The sequence below is a fragment of the Oryx dammah genome, unplaced genomic scaffold (assembly GCF_014754425.2).
Source record: "Oryx dammah isolate SB20612 unplaced genomic scaffold, SCBI_Odam_1.1 HiC_scaffold_2, whole genome shotgun sequence".
In the NCBI taxonomy this organism is placed as follows: Eukaryota; Metazoa; Chordata; class Mammalia; order Artiodactyla; family Bovidae; genus Oryx; species Oryx dammah.
The window spans coordinates 167,491,376-167,508,044 of record NW_024070186.1 but is presented as its reverse complement, the minus strand read 5'-3'; the positions used below and the strand labels follow the sequence as shown (position 1 = coordinate 167,508,044).

The following is a 16,669-nucleotide window of genomic DNA, read 5'->3' as shown; positions in this document are numbered from 1 at the left end:
TTAAGATGATACATTTTGTGTTCTGTATATTTTACCACAGAGGAAGTGGGGGATGGAGGGAGAAACAGCTGAGAAGGACTGCAGTGTGAAAGAAAGGTCACAAAACAGACTTTCCACCTAAGAGGAGAGAGTGAATAAACAAGTAGGGAAATGATAATCTAGTAAATGTAAATTAAAACAATAACAAAATGTCATTTATGTTTATTAATGAATGCTCTTGAGTGGTAGAATCTTTGTTTGTTTGTTTGTTTTTGTTTTGGCCACATCATGTGGCTTCCAGGTCCTGACCAGGGATCAAACCCAGTCCCCAGGGCAGCAAAAGCACAGAGCCCTAACCACTGGACAGCCAGGGGATTCCCATTGGTAGGATCTTGTGTTGATAAAATCAAACGAAATTGTCACAGTCAGATGTAGCTAATAGAGAAAGTAAATTGGCATAAGCTTTTTGGAAAACATTTTAGCACCATTTGTAAGAAGTCACAGAAATGATTATATACTTTTGACCCAGTTAATTTCACTTTGGGGAATTAAGGAAATGGGACTCCCAGAGAAGCATGTGCTCATCATTCCAGTGTTATTTATATCTGACAGGAGAAAAATGGTTACATAAATTATGGTTGAGCATTTGATGGGATTTTTACCCCTTCATTAGAACAATGCTCTTCATACAGTTAATTTTGAAAAGAACAGAATGTGAACTTTGACTGCTGCTCTTCACAGTATGTCGACATAGACACCAGAACTTGAATGAAAATGGCAGAAAGGAGGTCCTGATTAGCCCAATAGGATTCGGAGGGGATGTTTACAAATATATTTTTTGATTTTACAGTTTAGTTTTTCCTTGAAGTGAAAAATCAGGAGAAAAAGCATTTGATTATAAACCACTTGCTTAAAAAATAGGACTGATGTTCTCTGTAGCCTTTCACAGGGGGAGGCGGGAGTGCTGTTTTGTTAATGAAGCTATTTAAAACCGTTATGATTTGGTTATGTCATTTTTTTTTAAGTGAATTTCATCCTTCTGGACAAATGCATGGCACTGATTTCTCCCACTCCCAATTATACATCTGAAAACTTCTGTCGAGTTAACGATTCAGAACATTTCCATCTTTTGTACGTACTGTTTGTGGATACTGACACCTGGCCTACCGGGCCTTCCTTGGTCCGCTTCCTCCTCCTAGGATGTTCCTTTTGCTTCAGCTGAGCAGTCCTGGGGGCAAGTGGGGAGGCCCTCCTGCAAGTCTGGCTCAGTGCCGGCTGAAGAGGTGCCTCCACCTAGTTTAGCAGAAAGCAAGCGCACAGGTTGGGTAATTTAGCCCAGGTGTCATTTCCTGTATTAGAAAATTAATCTAAAATCTGCTAAGAAAATACAACTTTTTTGGTCTCTGTCTAGACTTACAAAATATAGAGTATTATCTTTCGTTCCCAGCTTTCTTACATTTTCAGAGGCTCGATGTATTTTGTGCAATGATTTCCTTTTTCCAGGGCTGATTCATGGGTTAAAGTACTTGCCCACATTCTGTCAGTTAGGTGGACTACCTGTCAGGTGTCAGTGAGACTTTTTTATTCTTTTTTAGAATTCACTTAGTGAATTAAAGTGTCTTTACTTTCAAGACATTACATTTCAGGACTTCCCTGGTGGTCCAGTGGTTTAGACTTCGCCTTCCAACGCAGGGGGTGCAGGTTTGATCCTTGGTCGGGTAGCTAGGCTCCTTCCTACATGCCCCCTGGCCAAAAAACCAAAACATGAAACAGAAGCAATATTGTAACAAATTCAATAAAAGACTTAAAAGTTGTCCACATCAAAGGAAAAACAAAACCCCACTACATTTCCCTCAGTGGGTCAGGTGAGCAGTTGCCTGTCCTAGAAGCCTCAGTGTTTCTCGCGTGCGCTGTGCCTGCCAGTGGTGGGCTCACTGCCAGGGGCCAGTCCGTGTGGCACACGCAGCACTCCGGGTTCTTAAGTTACTTGAGAAGATGCGTTCAGGTTCCAGGTTGGAGTTTCTTGAGCCACTCTTTTACGTTTTCTGTTCTCTCCCTTTGCCAGGATCGATGTATCTCAGAATGATCTTCCTTGGGAATTCATGGTTGATCGTCTTCCTACTGTCTTATTTTTTCCCTGTAACAGGTAATGCTGATTTTTTTTTTTTTTTTTCAGTATTTGGGCAGATGGGATTCTTTTGCCAAAAATAAAATGGGTTTGAGGTAATTCACAAAAGTGAAACGTAAATCATTTTATATTACTAAATTATTTAGAATAAAATCATTGTTTGAAATGTACCACTAGGGACCAAGGGGAAAAGGCCTTTGGTGTCAGGGTGTCAGGTGTAATGGTTTTAATAAATGTGCCCCTCCTGGAGTGTGTTTTACACAAGCATGAATGTGGCCACTGGAACTCATTCCCCTTCTTGGCCTTATGAACACACAGTGTGTGCTGAGATTGACAGCAAAGAGCCCCACGTTCAAGTGGGCAAAACAGTAGCTCATGGCTGGGCTCTCGGGGACTCAGGTCCGGCTTGCCTGCTTCCACGTGAGTCATTCATTTCTCATTGAGCCCTGCGGATGGCTTCCTCGGCTCCCTGGTGCAGGGAGGAAAGAGGCTCTCCCACCCGCTGTACCCTGATTCTAGGGCTCACAGAGCCTTCTTCCCGTGAATGTCACTTCAGGGGCTGTCACCTTGATCTCTTCACATTCATCTAAGGGCGCTCCAAGGTCAGCCATCAGGGCACCCTCCCTGAGAGCCCAGGCACAGGAAAGGGCCAGTAGGTTAGCAAAAGGACGCCGACCTGGTGGTCAGCGAACATGGATCTGGATGTTTTGGTAGAAAGGAAATTAACTCTTGGCCTTTTAAAGCCTGACAAACCAAATGTTCTCTTTGTATAAATTCCTTTTTTGTTTTCCTCAGAGACCCAGTCACATGGGTTTGACAATATCTTCTCAGGGAAAAGCACTCGCAGGATGAGTTTAGTAATGCTCTCTAACTCACGTGTTTTATTCTCCGGCGCTCGCTTTTACTGTTTATTACAGCCACTGTCATGCTTCGCGTGTCTCTCTAAGGAGAGTGCTTCCTTCATGTGTATTGATTCATTTCCTTGGTTTTTCCTCTCTATCTCAAAGAATATTTGCTGGTACACTTCCTGTGGTAGTAGGGTCTTGTCAGATCACGCACTAAAAACAGAGCGTGACTCACCCCGTTCCACCACTGTGTGGTGATGAGCCTTTTTCTTTCTAAGAAGCATCTCAAGTGCCACACAGTCCAGGAAACATGGACAGTGACACAAGCAATTTCACCTTGTGTGGGACAGAGGTGAGCTTTAACGCCTCGTTTTTCAAATTTCAAGCCTAGTTTGAAAAAGGTGAAGTCCTAACCCCCAGCACATGCCTTTGCACGAAGGCGTTCCCAGCAGCTAGATGGTTTCGTGTGTGGGTTGGGCGCTTTTCGCTCTGAGGCCGCCCAAGGGAGTCGCTCATGCCCTGCAGGAAGGGTGCTGCAGCCCCTTCTTGTTTCCCTGAATTGAAAAGTCAAGGAAGTAGATACTGAATAGAGAAGACTGTCCAGTTCTAGTTTAACAGAGAGAGCTTGAGAACCAAAGTCTTACTGCCCTGGAATGGAAACTTTCTTTTTTATAAAATATTTATTTATTTATTTTTGGCTGTGCGCTGCGGCATGCGGGTTTTCTCTAGTTGGGGCGAGCAGGGGCTACTCTCTAGTTGAAGTGTGTGGGCTTCTCGTTGCAGTGGCTGCTTCTGTGGCAGAGCCTGGGCTCTAGGGCACGTGGGCTCGGTAGTTGGCACTCCCTGGCTCTAGAGCACAGGCTCAGTAGCTGTGGTGCTCTGGCCCGGCTGCCCCACAGCATGTGGCATCTTCCTGGATCAGGGATCGAACCCGCGTGCCCTGCATTGGCAGGCAGGTGCTTTATTACTGAGCCACCAGGGCAGCCCAGGAACAGAATTTTTTTCTTATTTCCTAAAAAGAAATGGTAATCAGAAGTGAATAAGCTCCTTACTAGCTGGTCCAAGGTGAGTGTTCAGTTTACTCAGAAGGTAGATGGGCAGAGAGCTGACAGCTTGCAAAAGAGGACATGAAAAGGCTGACAACATGCAGTAAGACCTTCCTCACAGTCACATGCTTGTCTTCCATGAAGAGAATGTAAAAGTGCATATGCGTTTTGGTAAAATATAAATTTACACATGCACTGGGTTAAAATTTGTGCAGAAGGGAAGGGATCAAGGGGTTGATGGTGATGGTTTTGCAGGAGTGAGGCTTACAAGTGGTGAATGCCTCTTGTGTGCTTTTTACACCCTTTGCAAATTGCCCTCAATGAGCACGTTGGATTTAATAATCATGAAAGTGAAATCATAGGAGAGAGCTTGTCCTCTGCCGCAGTGTGCAGCCTGGGCCTCCTCCTTCTCCTGCAGGGCCACCTTCCCACTCAGGGGCATCTCAGAGCCACTCTTGTTCCACCATGTCTTCTGTGTGACTTTTCACAAGGCAGGTGCTCTGGCCTGGCCCTGGGCCAGCACATTAGAAGTAGGAGGGGGTTCACTCTAGCATGGCCCCTGCGGAAGGACCTCGCTTCTTTAGAGGAGCAGCCCACCCTCCTTGTGTGTTATAGCCCATTGGCCAGTTTGCATTTGGCCTTTTATTACGTGCTAGAGGTGCATACATGTGCTCTTGGTGAACTTCCAGGAGAGTCAGATAAACAGTGGGACCTTTACTACCACTCCTGCAAAACGATTACCATTTGGGAAGCAACTTGTTGAAGCTCTGTGTCCTTGCTGCTTAAGGAGTTTGAAAGTATTTTAGCACAGCCTTCAGGTAGGTTCATGGAGATTGCTCCAGATACTGAAAAACTGCTTGCTTACCAGTGTCATTTTCTGTGCTGTGTCCCCAGATACACACACTAAGCTTTTTGCTGGGGACGGTTCACATTTGCTGTGTCCTGGAAGATCAGGTTGTGCTGCAGAACTTGGGGGCAGATCCAATCTCTGCTTGCCCATCCTCGCCCGCTCTTCACAGGGGCCAGGATGTTCTCAGTTGTTGACTGAATGGCTGGGAGGCCCCAGTGGAGAAAGCTTACACGTTAAGGAAACTATGCTTTAAAGGAAGACGTGGTTATGTGCTTACCCCCAAAGTTTTAAAAAAAATTATTCCATTTACCTAAAATTTTCCATAAACATATAAAATGGGGCATATCTGCTTTTAGTTTCCCTATGATCTTTCTTTCATAGGGAAAGGGCTACCCTTTGATAGAACACCTTTTGTCTTTTCTTAGGGCTGGGCAGCCTTCATTCTTCAGAGCCCCTCAATCCTGTCAGGGGTGGGGCTCCAGTAACACCTTCCCCATTGTGACAATAAAATGTATCTCTACCTGTTGCCCACTGTCCAAAGGGTTGGGGATAGTCACCCCAGTTGAGAACTCTTGCTCAGATAATGTGTAATAAATGCTTGCGTGTTGGAGGTTTTCCCCATCTCACCAAGCATTGCTGATGGCCACAAGAATGATATGGTGGCGATCTGGCCCCAGGACACTCTTCCTGACACACCACTGGCTTTAGGCCTGGGAGCTCTTATCTTTCCTGGAATGTTGTGAACAGAGTCCGAGCTCTTTGTCCTCAGGAGCAGACACACCTTTGAGATAAACCATTTTAATTACAGAACCAGCACATCCTCATGTGTAGAACATTTTTTTCCGGATGACATTTTCCATGCAGACTTCCTTTTGGTAGGAAACAGCAGCTTGACTTTCGCTGGTAGCCTGGTTTTGGACTAAGAACATAAGCCTGGCTCTCTGATCTTTGACTCCTTCCCCCTTTCTCCCCAGAAAGGACCTAAGTGTGAAATACCCTGAAGACCTTCCCATCACCCTTCCCAACCTGCTGCGGTTCATCCTGCATCACTCAGACCCCGCCTCCGCGCCCCGGAACCTGGCTGGCCCTCCTGCCGCAGAGTGTCTTCAGAGCGAGGCGGTCCTGCAGCAGGGGCACATCGCCCACCTGGAGAGAGAGATCCGGAAGCTGCGGGCGGAGATTGGCGCCCTGCAGCGGGCGCAGGTGCAGGTGGAGGCCCGGCTCGCTAGCGCACGCAGGGACGAGCACCGGCTGCTCCGGCAGCAGCACACGCTGGAGCGGCAGCATGATTTGCTGCGGCTGCACAGCGAGCAGCTGCAGGCCCTGTACGAGCATAAGACCCAGGAGCTTGACGAGGTGGCCCGCAAGCTCCAGGAGCTGGCTGATGCCTCAGAAACCCTCCTCACTGAGAACACGTGGCTCAAGATCCTGGTGGCCACCATGGAGCGGAAGTTGGAGGGCAGGGACGGGGCGGATGACCGCATGCCCCAGAGCAAGGCGCACTCAGAGCACCCCGAGCCCCCAGGTGCCCCCCGGCTGCCCGCCAGCACACCCCTGCCTGCCAATGTCAGCTCCACGCTGGCCTCCGAGGGGAGCCCTGAGAATCGGACAGACTGACTTTGGAAAATGACATGAAGAAATCAAAGGAGAAAACTGTACATTGGGAATATATTTATGCAAATTTTATTGAAATTTATTGTAAATAAAGATTTTCTCAGTGGTCTAGAAAATCAACTTGAATGTCATTCAGCTTTTATTGAACAGGGGTGACATCCCCTCCACTTATTGCACAAACTTGGTAGCTTTGAGACAAAAACAGTAGCACAGTCCATGTGAAGATTCGTCAGAAAAGTTAGTCCCTGTTTCAGTGGCTCAGTGTCGGAGTTCCCTCCCCATCCCCCTCCTGTTGCCTCTGCCATGACACGCAGGATGAAAGGCTAACGTCCTGACTGACAAGTCAGGAAACTTGGACGCAACAGTTGGGCTATTCAGAAAGAATTCAATGAGAGGTCATAACATAACTGAACCATTGGAGTGCATGGCTCTGGTGTCTCTGCTAAAAAAAGTAGCTATTGACAAAGAACAGTGAGAGCTATTGTGTGGTTGGTCACCAGTCCTGTGGGCCCTTCCACTTACCCCAGACACCCCACTAGTGCCCCACTGTGCCTCTGACCCGGCACTGACGCCATGCTGATACGCCTGGTGCAAGAGGCATAGATGTCCACGGATAAGGACCCCCCAAGAGTGAAACTAAGGAGAAAATGACACTTCATGTTCTCAAAACTGAAACTGCACGGGCATGGTAAGAACCTCAGGGGAAGCCTGACAGTCAAGCGATGGTCGTTTTCGGGGTCAGGCTCAGGGACTTGAAAATGCAAGTGCTTCGGTTACTTGGGGGAAGGACAGACAGCCTCAGCTGCTGACCGCCGGCTGCAGAAAGTAGAGGTAGAAAGCCCGAAGCTCTGAAATGCGAGGGGAATGGATCAGACACCCCCACACCTGCCCTAGTTTTACATCCTCTGTTAGAAAGCACACCTCCTTGACCTTTCAGTTGACCCCTTTAGAACCTCTGACAGCCCCCTCCAGCCCACACTGTGTCCTGCCTCTGCTGGTGTCCAGTCTCACACTTGGCCATCCCCGGGTGGGGACCAAAGGCAGCCTCTCCCCTGCTCTAAAGCCCGGCCACCTTCTAAGGATCCCTCAGTGGCCTACTGTGCTGTCTCAATCCTGCTTTTGGCTCAAATTGTCTTTTAACTAGCTACCCCTCCCCTCCCCGCTAGCTATCATTTAAGGCTGGACCCTTAATTGAGGGGTACACTGCTAAGAGAGGTGTTCCCTAAGCTCCCTCCTAGGGATTCTAGAAAGTTGGATTAGTTCAACACACTTTTTTAGGGGAGATCTGGATGAGGCCAGAGGAGCCGGCTTCAGCGTGCCCAGGAGGCCCATGGAGCTCTGATGGGGTGGGGGCAGCCTGAGGTTAGCCAGGCGCTCCCCGCCTCTGCTGTGGCAGGAGGCTCAAGTGCTGGGGGCCAGCGCTCCGAAGCTCTGCCAGGGCTGGCCTCCAGTTTATTCCAGAGGATGCGCACACAAATCATCTAATCATCGTTTAAGACTGTTTACAGTGGTGTGATTAAAAACCCGAGTTCACTGAAGTCTACACAAGGGACACCGTGGAGGAGCGAGGGGTTGGGGGGGTGTCGATGGCCATCCAGCTCCTCATCTTTGCAAAAACCAAGTCCTGAACCTTAAGCCCCTTTTCCCCCTACCTGCCACTGAAGTACAGGCTGCTCGGGGCTCCTGCTTCCTCAGGCACCCAAGAAACGACACTGGGCACTCTCAGAGCAAGGTCAGGGGACCCTCCATGTCGGTGGCCCGCTGAGGACAGTGAAATCGAGCAGGTGGGTGGGAATCTGAGCGGAAAGGAAGCAGATCTGTGAAAAGGGCAGGAGGGAGAAACGGGGGAAACTAAGCCCCGCCCCCCTCCAGTGCAGAAAACATTAAATACAACAACAAACTAAAACCGCCATTGTCTCCCCTTCCTGGGCCAGCTGGGTTTCGGATGCGGGTGAAGGCGGCAGCTCTGGTGTTTTCTAGCGAAGCCAGCGCTCAGTAAAGCCGGGTTGGGGGCGGGGCGCCCAGCATGCTCAAGACCACGGGGGCCAGAAACTGCTCTGCCACTGGGACGCCTGGCAGCCTCGGGACTCGTGCCAACTCGTCCTTCACCGGCTCCCAAGCAGCTGCAGCAGCTTCCTTGCAATCGCTCCACCAGCAACAGGGAACAGCCATTTAACGACCTCATCTACCAGGAGCCAGCGGGGTGGGGCACGGGGGCGGATCGCGCCCCCGCTCTCATTCATCGCTCACAAAGCAAACCACCAAGGCACCCCGAAGGGTCCGCTGCGAGGCTTAAAACCAACATGTCACGTCCTCTACGAACACACACGTGTATCAGAGGCCCCTGCCAAGTGCCATATGGGCCTTACACGTCTAAAACCACCCTTCCCCACTGCCTTGACTCAGCTCAGCCCTAGTTCAGACAGTCCCATGTGCTCTACAGGCGGTATTTTAAAAAATCAGCACAAGAGGCTTAAGCACGTGCTTCCGGGGCCTATTTACAGTTCACAGGCTTGTGAGTTCACGCGTTACAGTAGTAGTAGCTCCATCAAAAACAGGCTCAGCTAAACATTCAAGTAACAAAAGCGCTGCGGGGCCGAGAGCCCCAGCTAGGTCAGGCCTGCCCACTGCCTGCAATGGGCAGTCCCACCAGGACACCGAGGGGTTGCCCAGGGCCAGCGAGCCCCGGACTGGGACCACTGGGACCCTGGGAGTCAGTGCATGCGATGATGAAGCCTGGCGAGGCCATGCCAGCAAGTGTCAACCCTTCCTCTTAGGCGGAGGCATGTCTGTGGTTTCGCCTCTCCTGCGCCTCTCCCGGCTGGCTACAAACGGGCCCAGGAGCCTCCGCATCCCGGCTCAGCCGTGGACTTCAGGGCCGTTGGGGGTCAGCTTGGCCTTCCTCTCCACGCACGGTCCCTTGGCTGAGTACTGCACCAGCAGGAAGGGCTCCTTGGTCTCGCCATCCCCTACGATGCTCTCCTCATCCTCTGACTGGCTGATGCGCTGCAGTCGCAGGTAGCACCAGCAGCCCAAGATCAAGGCCCCCAGGGCAGCGATGGCGATGAGGATGACGATGACCGTGACCACTCCCGTGGTGGGGCTGTGGTCCATAATAGACATGGTCAGCGCGTGTAGGGGCACGGGCTTGCTCCGCAGGAAGGTCTCGTGTGGGGACAGCTCAGCAAGGCTGGACCCGAAAGCCCTGAAAGACAAAGCAAGACGATGGGACACTCTGCTGGGGACCCTGATGGCTCACACGCTCTCACTGGGTCTTCCACCGGGTCTATTTTTAATCAGTTCGTAAGCCTGACCGGCCCGCCCTTATCCTAGTGAAAAACAGGCCGGGTGGCGTTTGCTGGTTTTTTTGGCTCATGATGCCACCAGCGTTCTTTGCTCACCCCAGCTGCTTCCATTTAATACCTTCAGTGCCTCTGCTACCAGCCAGCCAGTCACCCACGCTCAGGCAGGGAACCTGAGAGGCAGAGGCAGGAGAGGCAGCCCCCGAGACCTGTGACCCCACCATGGTGGAGGCTGAAAGAGCGTCTGTTCCAGGTGAATGGATGTTCTAGAAACCCAGCACCACTGGGTGTTTTAGTAAGTGCTCACAGATGAAAGGAGCCAGTGCTTCAAGACAGCCAGAGACGAGGGATTCGAAAGCAGGGAAATGACATCAGCCCCGACCAGGGAAGTATACAGCTCAGCGAGCCTTCCGGTACACCTGTGAGAGGGTGCAGTCAGTGATAGCCTTTGCTCCCAGACGAGCTGTAGCTGCCCTGGCGTGGGAACTTTGAAGGGGCACAGGCGACGCGGAACAGACCGGCCTCTGCCCTCACTGGGCTCAGCGTCTAGGGCAGGAGCTAGACTACAGACAGGTCAATATGCCACACACCTGTTGCTACAAATGCAGGAAAGTCACACTGGGAACACAGGGGGCCAGGTGCCACCAGGTTAAACTGGGCGGGGCAGGTGACAGACACCTGGGAGGTGATGCTGGGACATGCGGGCAGTCAGCCCCTGGAGAAAAGCATTCCTGGCAGCCGAACGCCATCTGCTACAGTTCTGAAGGCAGGAGGGTCCGCTAGCAAGCGTGAGGAGCTGAGGGCGTTTGATCCCTGGTCTGGGAAGATTCCACTTGCAGCCAGTGGAGATCAGCTGGTTTGGGTGGGGTAGAGGAGGGGCAGGCAGGGACAGCCCCCTGGGGTTGGAGGTGGTGGCTCCCCTGGGTCCCAGACCGAGCCCTTTTTAACGTCTCCTGCATGACCACACATGGAGCAAATAATAGTAACAGCCAGGTGGTCGTGAGGGTGCAGGAGAGCCCGGGGCGCCTTGGGCACAGGGCCAGTGCTCAGCTGTCTGAGGCTGCTATTTTTGGAGAAGACTGACATCAGTGCAGGTGGACAGCGCTGGAAGGGGAAGGTGTCCCCTCCAAACAGGATGGAGTGCCGTCCTTGAGCAACGACAGCCTTAATTAGCAATGATTCTCCTCCACACTAAGGATTCCCTCCCACACCCACCCCAGGACCACGTTCTGGGCAGCAAAGTCAATGTCCCTGAGTCTGTCCAGGGACCAGGCCTTGAGAAAATTCCTGCCTTGCTCCCACCACCACAATGGCAGAGGGGTCTGGGGCTGGAGGAGGCGACACACTTGGAGTCTGTGCCCTTCTTACCACCTCCAGGGCCAGGCTGCTGTCATCACTCTCAACAGGCTCCCTGGTCCACCAGGACCACTGCAGCCAGTGCCCCGCCACGCAGCAGAAAGGCCCCAGGTCCTTACAATGACCTTCGGAATCCGACAGAAGCAGCCCCAGCCCCTGCTCATCTCCCACTGACCCCACCTCCCTTCACTCCAGGCCTTTGCCCAAATGCTCTGCTCCCCTAACCCTGACTCAGTGATTCTTAAGTGGGGACAGTCGTGCCTCCCAGGGGACATGTGGCAATGTCTGGAGACATTTTTGGTTATAACTGGTGCGGGGTGGAGGGGGTTGCTACTGGTACCAACTGGATAGAGACCAGGTGTGCTGCTAAACCTCCCCCACTGCTGGGGACGGCTCCCCAGACAAAGGTCCCAAACAAACATCATGCGGAGGCTGAGAACCCTGCCCTGGTTAGTTCCAGCCCAGGCAGGGAGCCTTCCTGACCCCTCAGTCCAGGAAGCCCCCTTGGTCCTGCGCCTTGCACTCCCTCCCTGCCTCCCTTCAGGGCACCCATCTCAGTCTGCCACCCTGGCTTCAGTGTCAGCACCAGGCTGGCATACTTGCTCCAGGGGTGGCCCCGCACACTTCTGTGCTGCCCAGGGCATGTCCTCCTGGCTTCTCCCATGCCACCATCAGGGCTGCCATCAGCTTCCACAACCCTGCTCAGGCCTCTGGGTAGGACAGGTGAGCCCTCCTCCCACCCCACCCCCACCCTGGTAGCACCGGGTAAATCCGTCCCAACCCTCATGCTCTCTTCCCACTTGGGAGCACACCGCACTGCCAGTCCCTCTCCACCCTGCCCTCTCCACTCGCCCTCCTGGGTGTCCAGCGCCTGCTGGGGTGCCTGCCCCCACCCTGGGTTCTTGAACAGGAAGGGAAGTCAGTATCAGTTCGGAAGAGGAAGTGTGTGTGTTTGGGGACTGGGGGGGTAGGGAGAGGGTTTGGGGACAGGAAGTCAGAAATCAAACAATGGCAGCAAAAACCTGAGGATGGGGACCCCAGGGGCCAAACCAGCTGGGGGGCCCAGGAAGTGCCCCCAGAGTCCTAGGGGAGAACCAGAGAGGCAGCCCCAGCTCCAAGGGACCCTCTGAGAGGGGCAGTGACCTCTAAACCCTGTCTGCTGCCCCTCCCCACACCCCCGGCACCCCAGGCCAGGAGGAGGGGGCAGAGCCAGGTCTGGGTTTCTCCCTCGAGGGAGCACAGAGCCAGGTGACCAGGCCACAGTCACACCTGGCCGGAGTTCCCTCCCCCACCCCCAAACGTGTGTGTTTATTACTTCATTCCCTCCGCAAGTACTTCCTGAGAACCCATCTTTTACAAAATCTGGTCGCGTCATCTCCTGCTCAGAGCCCTCCCCGGTACCGGCAGAGAATCCGAATTCCCCTGCCTCCCCAGCTTCTTCACACCCTCCTGCCTCCGCCTATCTCCCCAAGGCCTCTGCACTTTCCGTTCCTTCTGCCTGTGGTGTTCTTCCCTGCACGTCCCATGACTGGCTGTTTCCCATCAGAGGGAACTTTCTCAGAAGATGCCTCTTGCGGGGGCGGTCTCCCAAGACCCCCCAGGCTCCAGATGGCCCCCCCACCTGACATTCTCTTGGGTCAGGAAAGGTGCTTCCCTGACTGCCAACTCCTTCCCACAGTGGGCTCTGAGCCTGGAGGAGGGTGCATCCATCCTGCCCATTGCTGGAGCCCCAGCCCTGTCACCAGCACACAGCAGGTGCTCAATACTTGTCTGCTGACCACCACTTCAAGCTCGGGGGAAGCAGCAGTCCTAGGTAGCTGGCCTTGGCAGCTCCTACCCCTGAATGCCCCCGAATCTCAAAGCTACCAAGGAGGAAGGACAGGCTGCAGCCTGAGCGTGGGGGTGGGTCCCAGGCTGGCCTGACCTGAGCCCCTGGAGGGGCAGCTGTCCCCACACGGGCTGTGGGGAAGGGAAAATGTCACCGAGATGCAGATCCCAGAGCAACCTGAAGCCAGCTGGTTCCCCCCTGCAACCCTCACGGCCTGGGCTGGACCCTACCAATGGCTCCATCTCCTCCGGGCTTCCCTCCTGCTAAGCTAAGCTGTCTCCTGCAAGTCAGGTGACCCCTCACCTTGAGGGGGAGGAAAGGGCACAAGGCAGGACAGAGAGGCTCACAGGCTGGGTAAATGCCCAGAACAGTGTGTGGGAAACCTGGACCCCTTCAGAACACTCATCCCAGTGGTTAACACTTTATTCCACACCATCATCTGATCCTCCTAACAAGATGGCAAATAGCGCTGCTCAGGGTTCCCATCTGAGTTTCACAGGGGGGGAAACTAAAGCGCGGGGAGCTTGAGCGGATTATCCAAGAGTGAACCCGGCTGGAAACAAGGAGGACGGGACCCAAAAGTGGGCCCAGCAGAACAAAGGGCAGGGGCTTCCAAGTGCAGGGGGAGAGGGGCAGGCTAGCCTGGGAGCCAGCGCACAGCCGAGGCACTCTAGGGGTGGGCGACGGGCCATGCTCCCCCCAACCTCCGCAGCAGCTCCTTGCCAGCTCCCATAGTCAGGAGGGAGGCTGGCGCTGGAAGCCCAAGGCCATTTGGATTCCCAAACACACAGTGCCAATCCTCCGCCCTCCCGCTCCACCTCCCTGGGATCTCACTCACTGCTCCTGGAAAAACAAGATGTAAAAGTCCAGTGCCTGCAGACGCCACTTCTCTGAGCTTGCCACCCCAGCCCCCCACCATCCACCAGTGGGTTTTAAGGACTGTCCCTGCCTCGGCCACCAGCAAGCCAGGCATCTCCCACTGTCCTGCTAGCCTCAGAGGCCCACCACTTAGGTCTTCCTCAATGTAAGGTTGCATGTGTCACCCCTGTCTCTTCAGGGAACCCTAAAATGAAGCCTTCACCCCACTCTGCAGGTCCCTGCACCCACTCCAGGCCTAGTGGAGCCTCAGCCTCCAACAGAACAGATTCAATTCGAGTCCCCTTCTTCACCCCATCCCATCCCTCCACTCAATATCATGAGCTACTATGACTCAGCCAAGCAAGCTGCCCGGTAATGGCCTCAGTTTCTCAGCCTGCAAAATGGGAACGAGACCTGACCTCACCAGCCAGGCTGTGGGGAGGCTGAGAAGTGATCCGAAACGTGACAACAGGACTCTGGAACCACCAGGTTTGTGTGTCACCAGGCCCCACACCTTCCTGGATGTCACAAGGAGGACAGTGAGACCTCAGGGTGGCCCCTCACAGCACCCCCTCTCCAAAGGACCTGCTCCCAGAAGGGTACAAAACCTGGTCCAGGCCCAGTGCCACAAATAGCAGCTTCCTCCGGGGACATGCTGCCACCTTCTTCTCGCTTAACTGGGCACATCACAAGTGTTACCCGGCCCAGCTCGACATGTTAGCTACCTCCGCCCTGTAGCCGCTACCTTCTGGGGCTGTCCTGCTTACAGGACAACCATCTCCGCACAGTTAAGCCATGCCCCTTCCCCCGACAGAGCCATCTGTTAGGTGTCCCAACAAACCCTGCTCTGTCTCTTCGGGGGACCCCAGTTCACAAACTGGAAATATTTCCTGCCCAGTTTCTGATGAGGAACACAGGACAGGTGGGGAGGGTGGGGCACGTCAAGGGGGCAAGTGGAATATCTGCTCTGTGCCAGGCCTGAGCCGGGGTTTGGACCCAAGGGAGCATCACACAGGCCACTGCCCTCGACGAGCCAGGGCGAGAACAGTGGCGATGCGGATGAGAGATTAACTGTGCTGTGCCCAGCTCTGCGTCCAGGGTCACTTCACCTTCCACCACCCACCCATTACACCACGGTCCTCCCGAAGGGGAAATTCACACCAGAACCCTCTAGGTTCCCCTGTGTAGAAGAGGAAGCTGGCGCAGTTAGAGTCCCAGGGACTGCCCCAAGGTCAGTCTCGGTCTCCTATGCCCGCGCCCTGTGAATCAGCCACTGGTCATTCTCACAGGCTGCCCCGGGGTAGGCCCCACTTGCTGGACAACTTTGGTAATAACAGTAGATGCCTGACAGAAGTTGGCAGTGATTACTCTGCCTGACACTGGGCTAAACACTTCACACAGATCATCTCTCAGCCTCAAGAGTCCGTGGCTCAGAGAAGTTAAGTCAATTGCCCAAGGTCACACAGCTCGAAAGTAACTGCGCAGGGATTCAAACCCAGGCAGCCCCGGATCCAGAATGTGGGATTTCAACTCTGACACTCAAATGGCATATTATTTGACCCCCACCTCCCCTGCTCCCATGCCTGAGGGGCCAAGGGGGACAGGTGAAGCCCACTCCGCCCCCATCAGAGCAGTCTGTGTGACTGGGGCCGAGGCCTCTATGCTGGGGACACGGGGATGACAAGCGCCCGGGCAGCTCCCGCGTGCCAAGCGCCGGCGACGTGCAGGCGCGATGCCAGGCGATACCAGGCGCGCTCCACGCACCCTCTCATTTAACCCTGCCAGGCGACTCCGTCGTCTCCCCGCCTCTACCAAAGAGCTAAGAACAGGGTGGAGAGAGGAAGGGACGAAGCCCGGGGTGGGGGGACAACTGGAGGGGGAACGACAGCTGGAGAAGCAATTCCACTCGGCTTGACTGGGGGAGGGAGCTTGGGGGACGCGGGACCACGAGACCCAGTCATGCCCACGCCGCGCAGTCACCGCCGACGAAACCGGGCACCAAACGTCGCAGCCCGTCCTCAGTTTCCCCACCTGCGAAGTGGGCGCCAGACGTTGCCAGGACCCCCTCTCCTACCCACCGGATTCCTCCTGATCACCCCGAAGGCTGCCAGGATCCCCGCCTCCTGTTAATTTTTGAAAATCTCTAAGTATCCCGAGGAGCCCCGCGGCCGGCCTGGGGTGCCGAACTGCGGGCCGCGGTGAGGGGCACGCACTGCGTTGGGGGGGTACATTCGCTCCCTACAAAGCCGACGCCGCCGCCCCCCGCCGCCTCCTTTGTCCCGATCTCTCCGCAGCCCAGCGGACAAAGAACCCCCGCCCGCGGGCGCGGCCCCCCGGAACAGACCCTCCCCCCGAAGCCGCGCCCCCCGCCCAGGTTGCCCCTCCCCCGCCACAGCGACCCCCAGCCCGCGACCGAGCCTTCCAGCGCGCGCCCCAACCCCAGGCGGGGCCGCCCCTTCCCCTTCTGCAGGGCCCCGCCGGACCCGAGCACCCGGCACCCGCCCCCTCCTCGGCCCTTCCCGGCTCCGCTCACCATGGCGCCGTCCGCAGCCTGGCCCGATCGCCCCGCAGCAGCCCCGGGGGCCCGGCTCCGCCCGCCCGCCAGCCCGGTCCGGCCGCCGCGCACCGTCCGGACGCAGGAGCCCCGCTCTGCGGCGGGCGGGGCGTCTCCGGCTCCGCCCCCGTCCGGGGGCGGGGTCCTCCCTGAGTAGCCAATGGGAGCCAGCGCCTGGACGACTGGGCGGGGCGGGCCGGGGCGGGGTCACGTGGCGCGAGGCGGGCCGCTCAGGCGGGGCGGGGGCTGCGCGCAGCTGGCAGGACTGGGGGCGGGGGGCGGGCTCGGCCTCGGCGCACGGCGATTGGG

General features: G+C 54.9%; 2 protein-coding genes across 3 annotated transcripts in view; one reads left to right on the top strand and one right to left on the bottom strand.

Moving 5' to 3' along the window:
* Positions 1–6,582, top strand: part of TXNDC11 (thioredoxin domain containing 11) — a 58,005-nt gene extending 51,423 nt beyond the window's left edge. For both annotated transcript variants that reach the window (XM_040230581.1, XM_040230588.1), the window contains 2 exons: positions 2,045–2,125; positions 5,823–6,582. In XM_040230581.1, coding sequence (XP_040086515.1) covers positions 2,045–2,125; positions 5,823–6,465 — 724 coding nt within the window. In that variant the 3' untranslated portion in view covers positions 6,466–6,582. The remainder of the gene's footprint in view (positions 1–2,044; positions 2,126–5,822) is intronic.
* SNN (stannin) lies at positions 6,509–16,451 on the bottom strand. The gene is made up of 2 exons (XM_040230597.1): positions 16,340–16,451; positions 6,509–9,667 (listed from the first exon to the last, which is right to left on the bottom strand). Exon 2 carries the CDS (start codon positions 9,583–9,585, stop codon positions 9,322–9,324), a length of 264 nt encoding a protein of 87 aa, XP_040086531.1. The 5' UTR covers positions 9,586–9,667; positions 16,340–16,451; the 3' UTR covers positions 6,509–9,321.
* Positions 16,452–16,669: the final 218 nt, after the last annotated feature.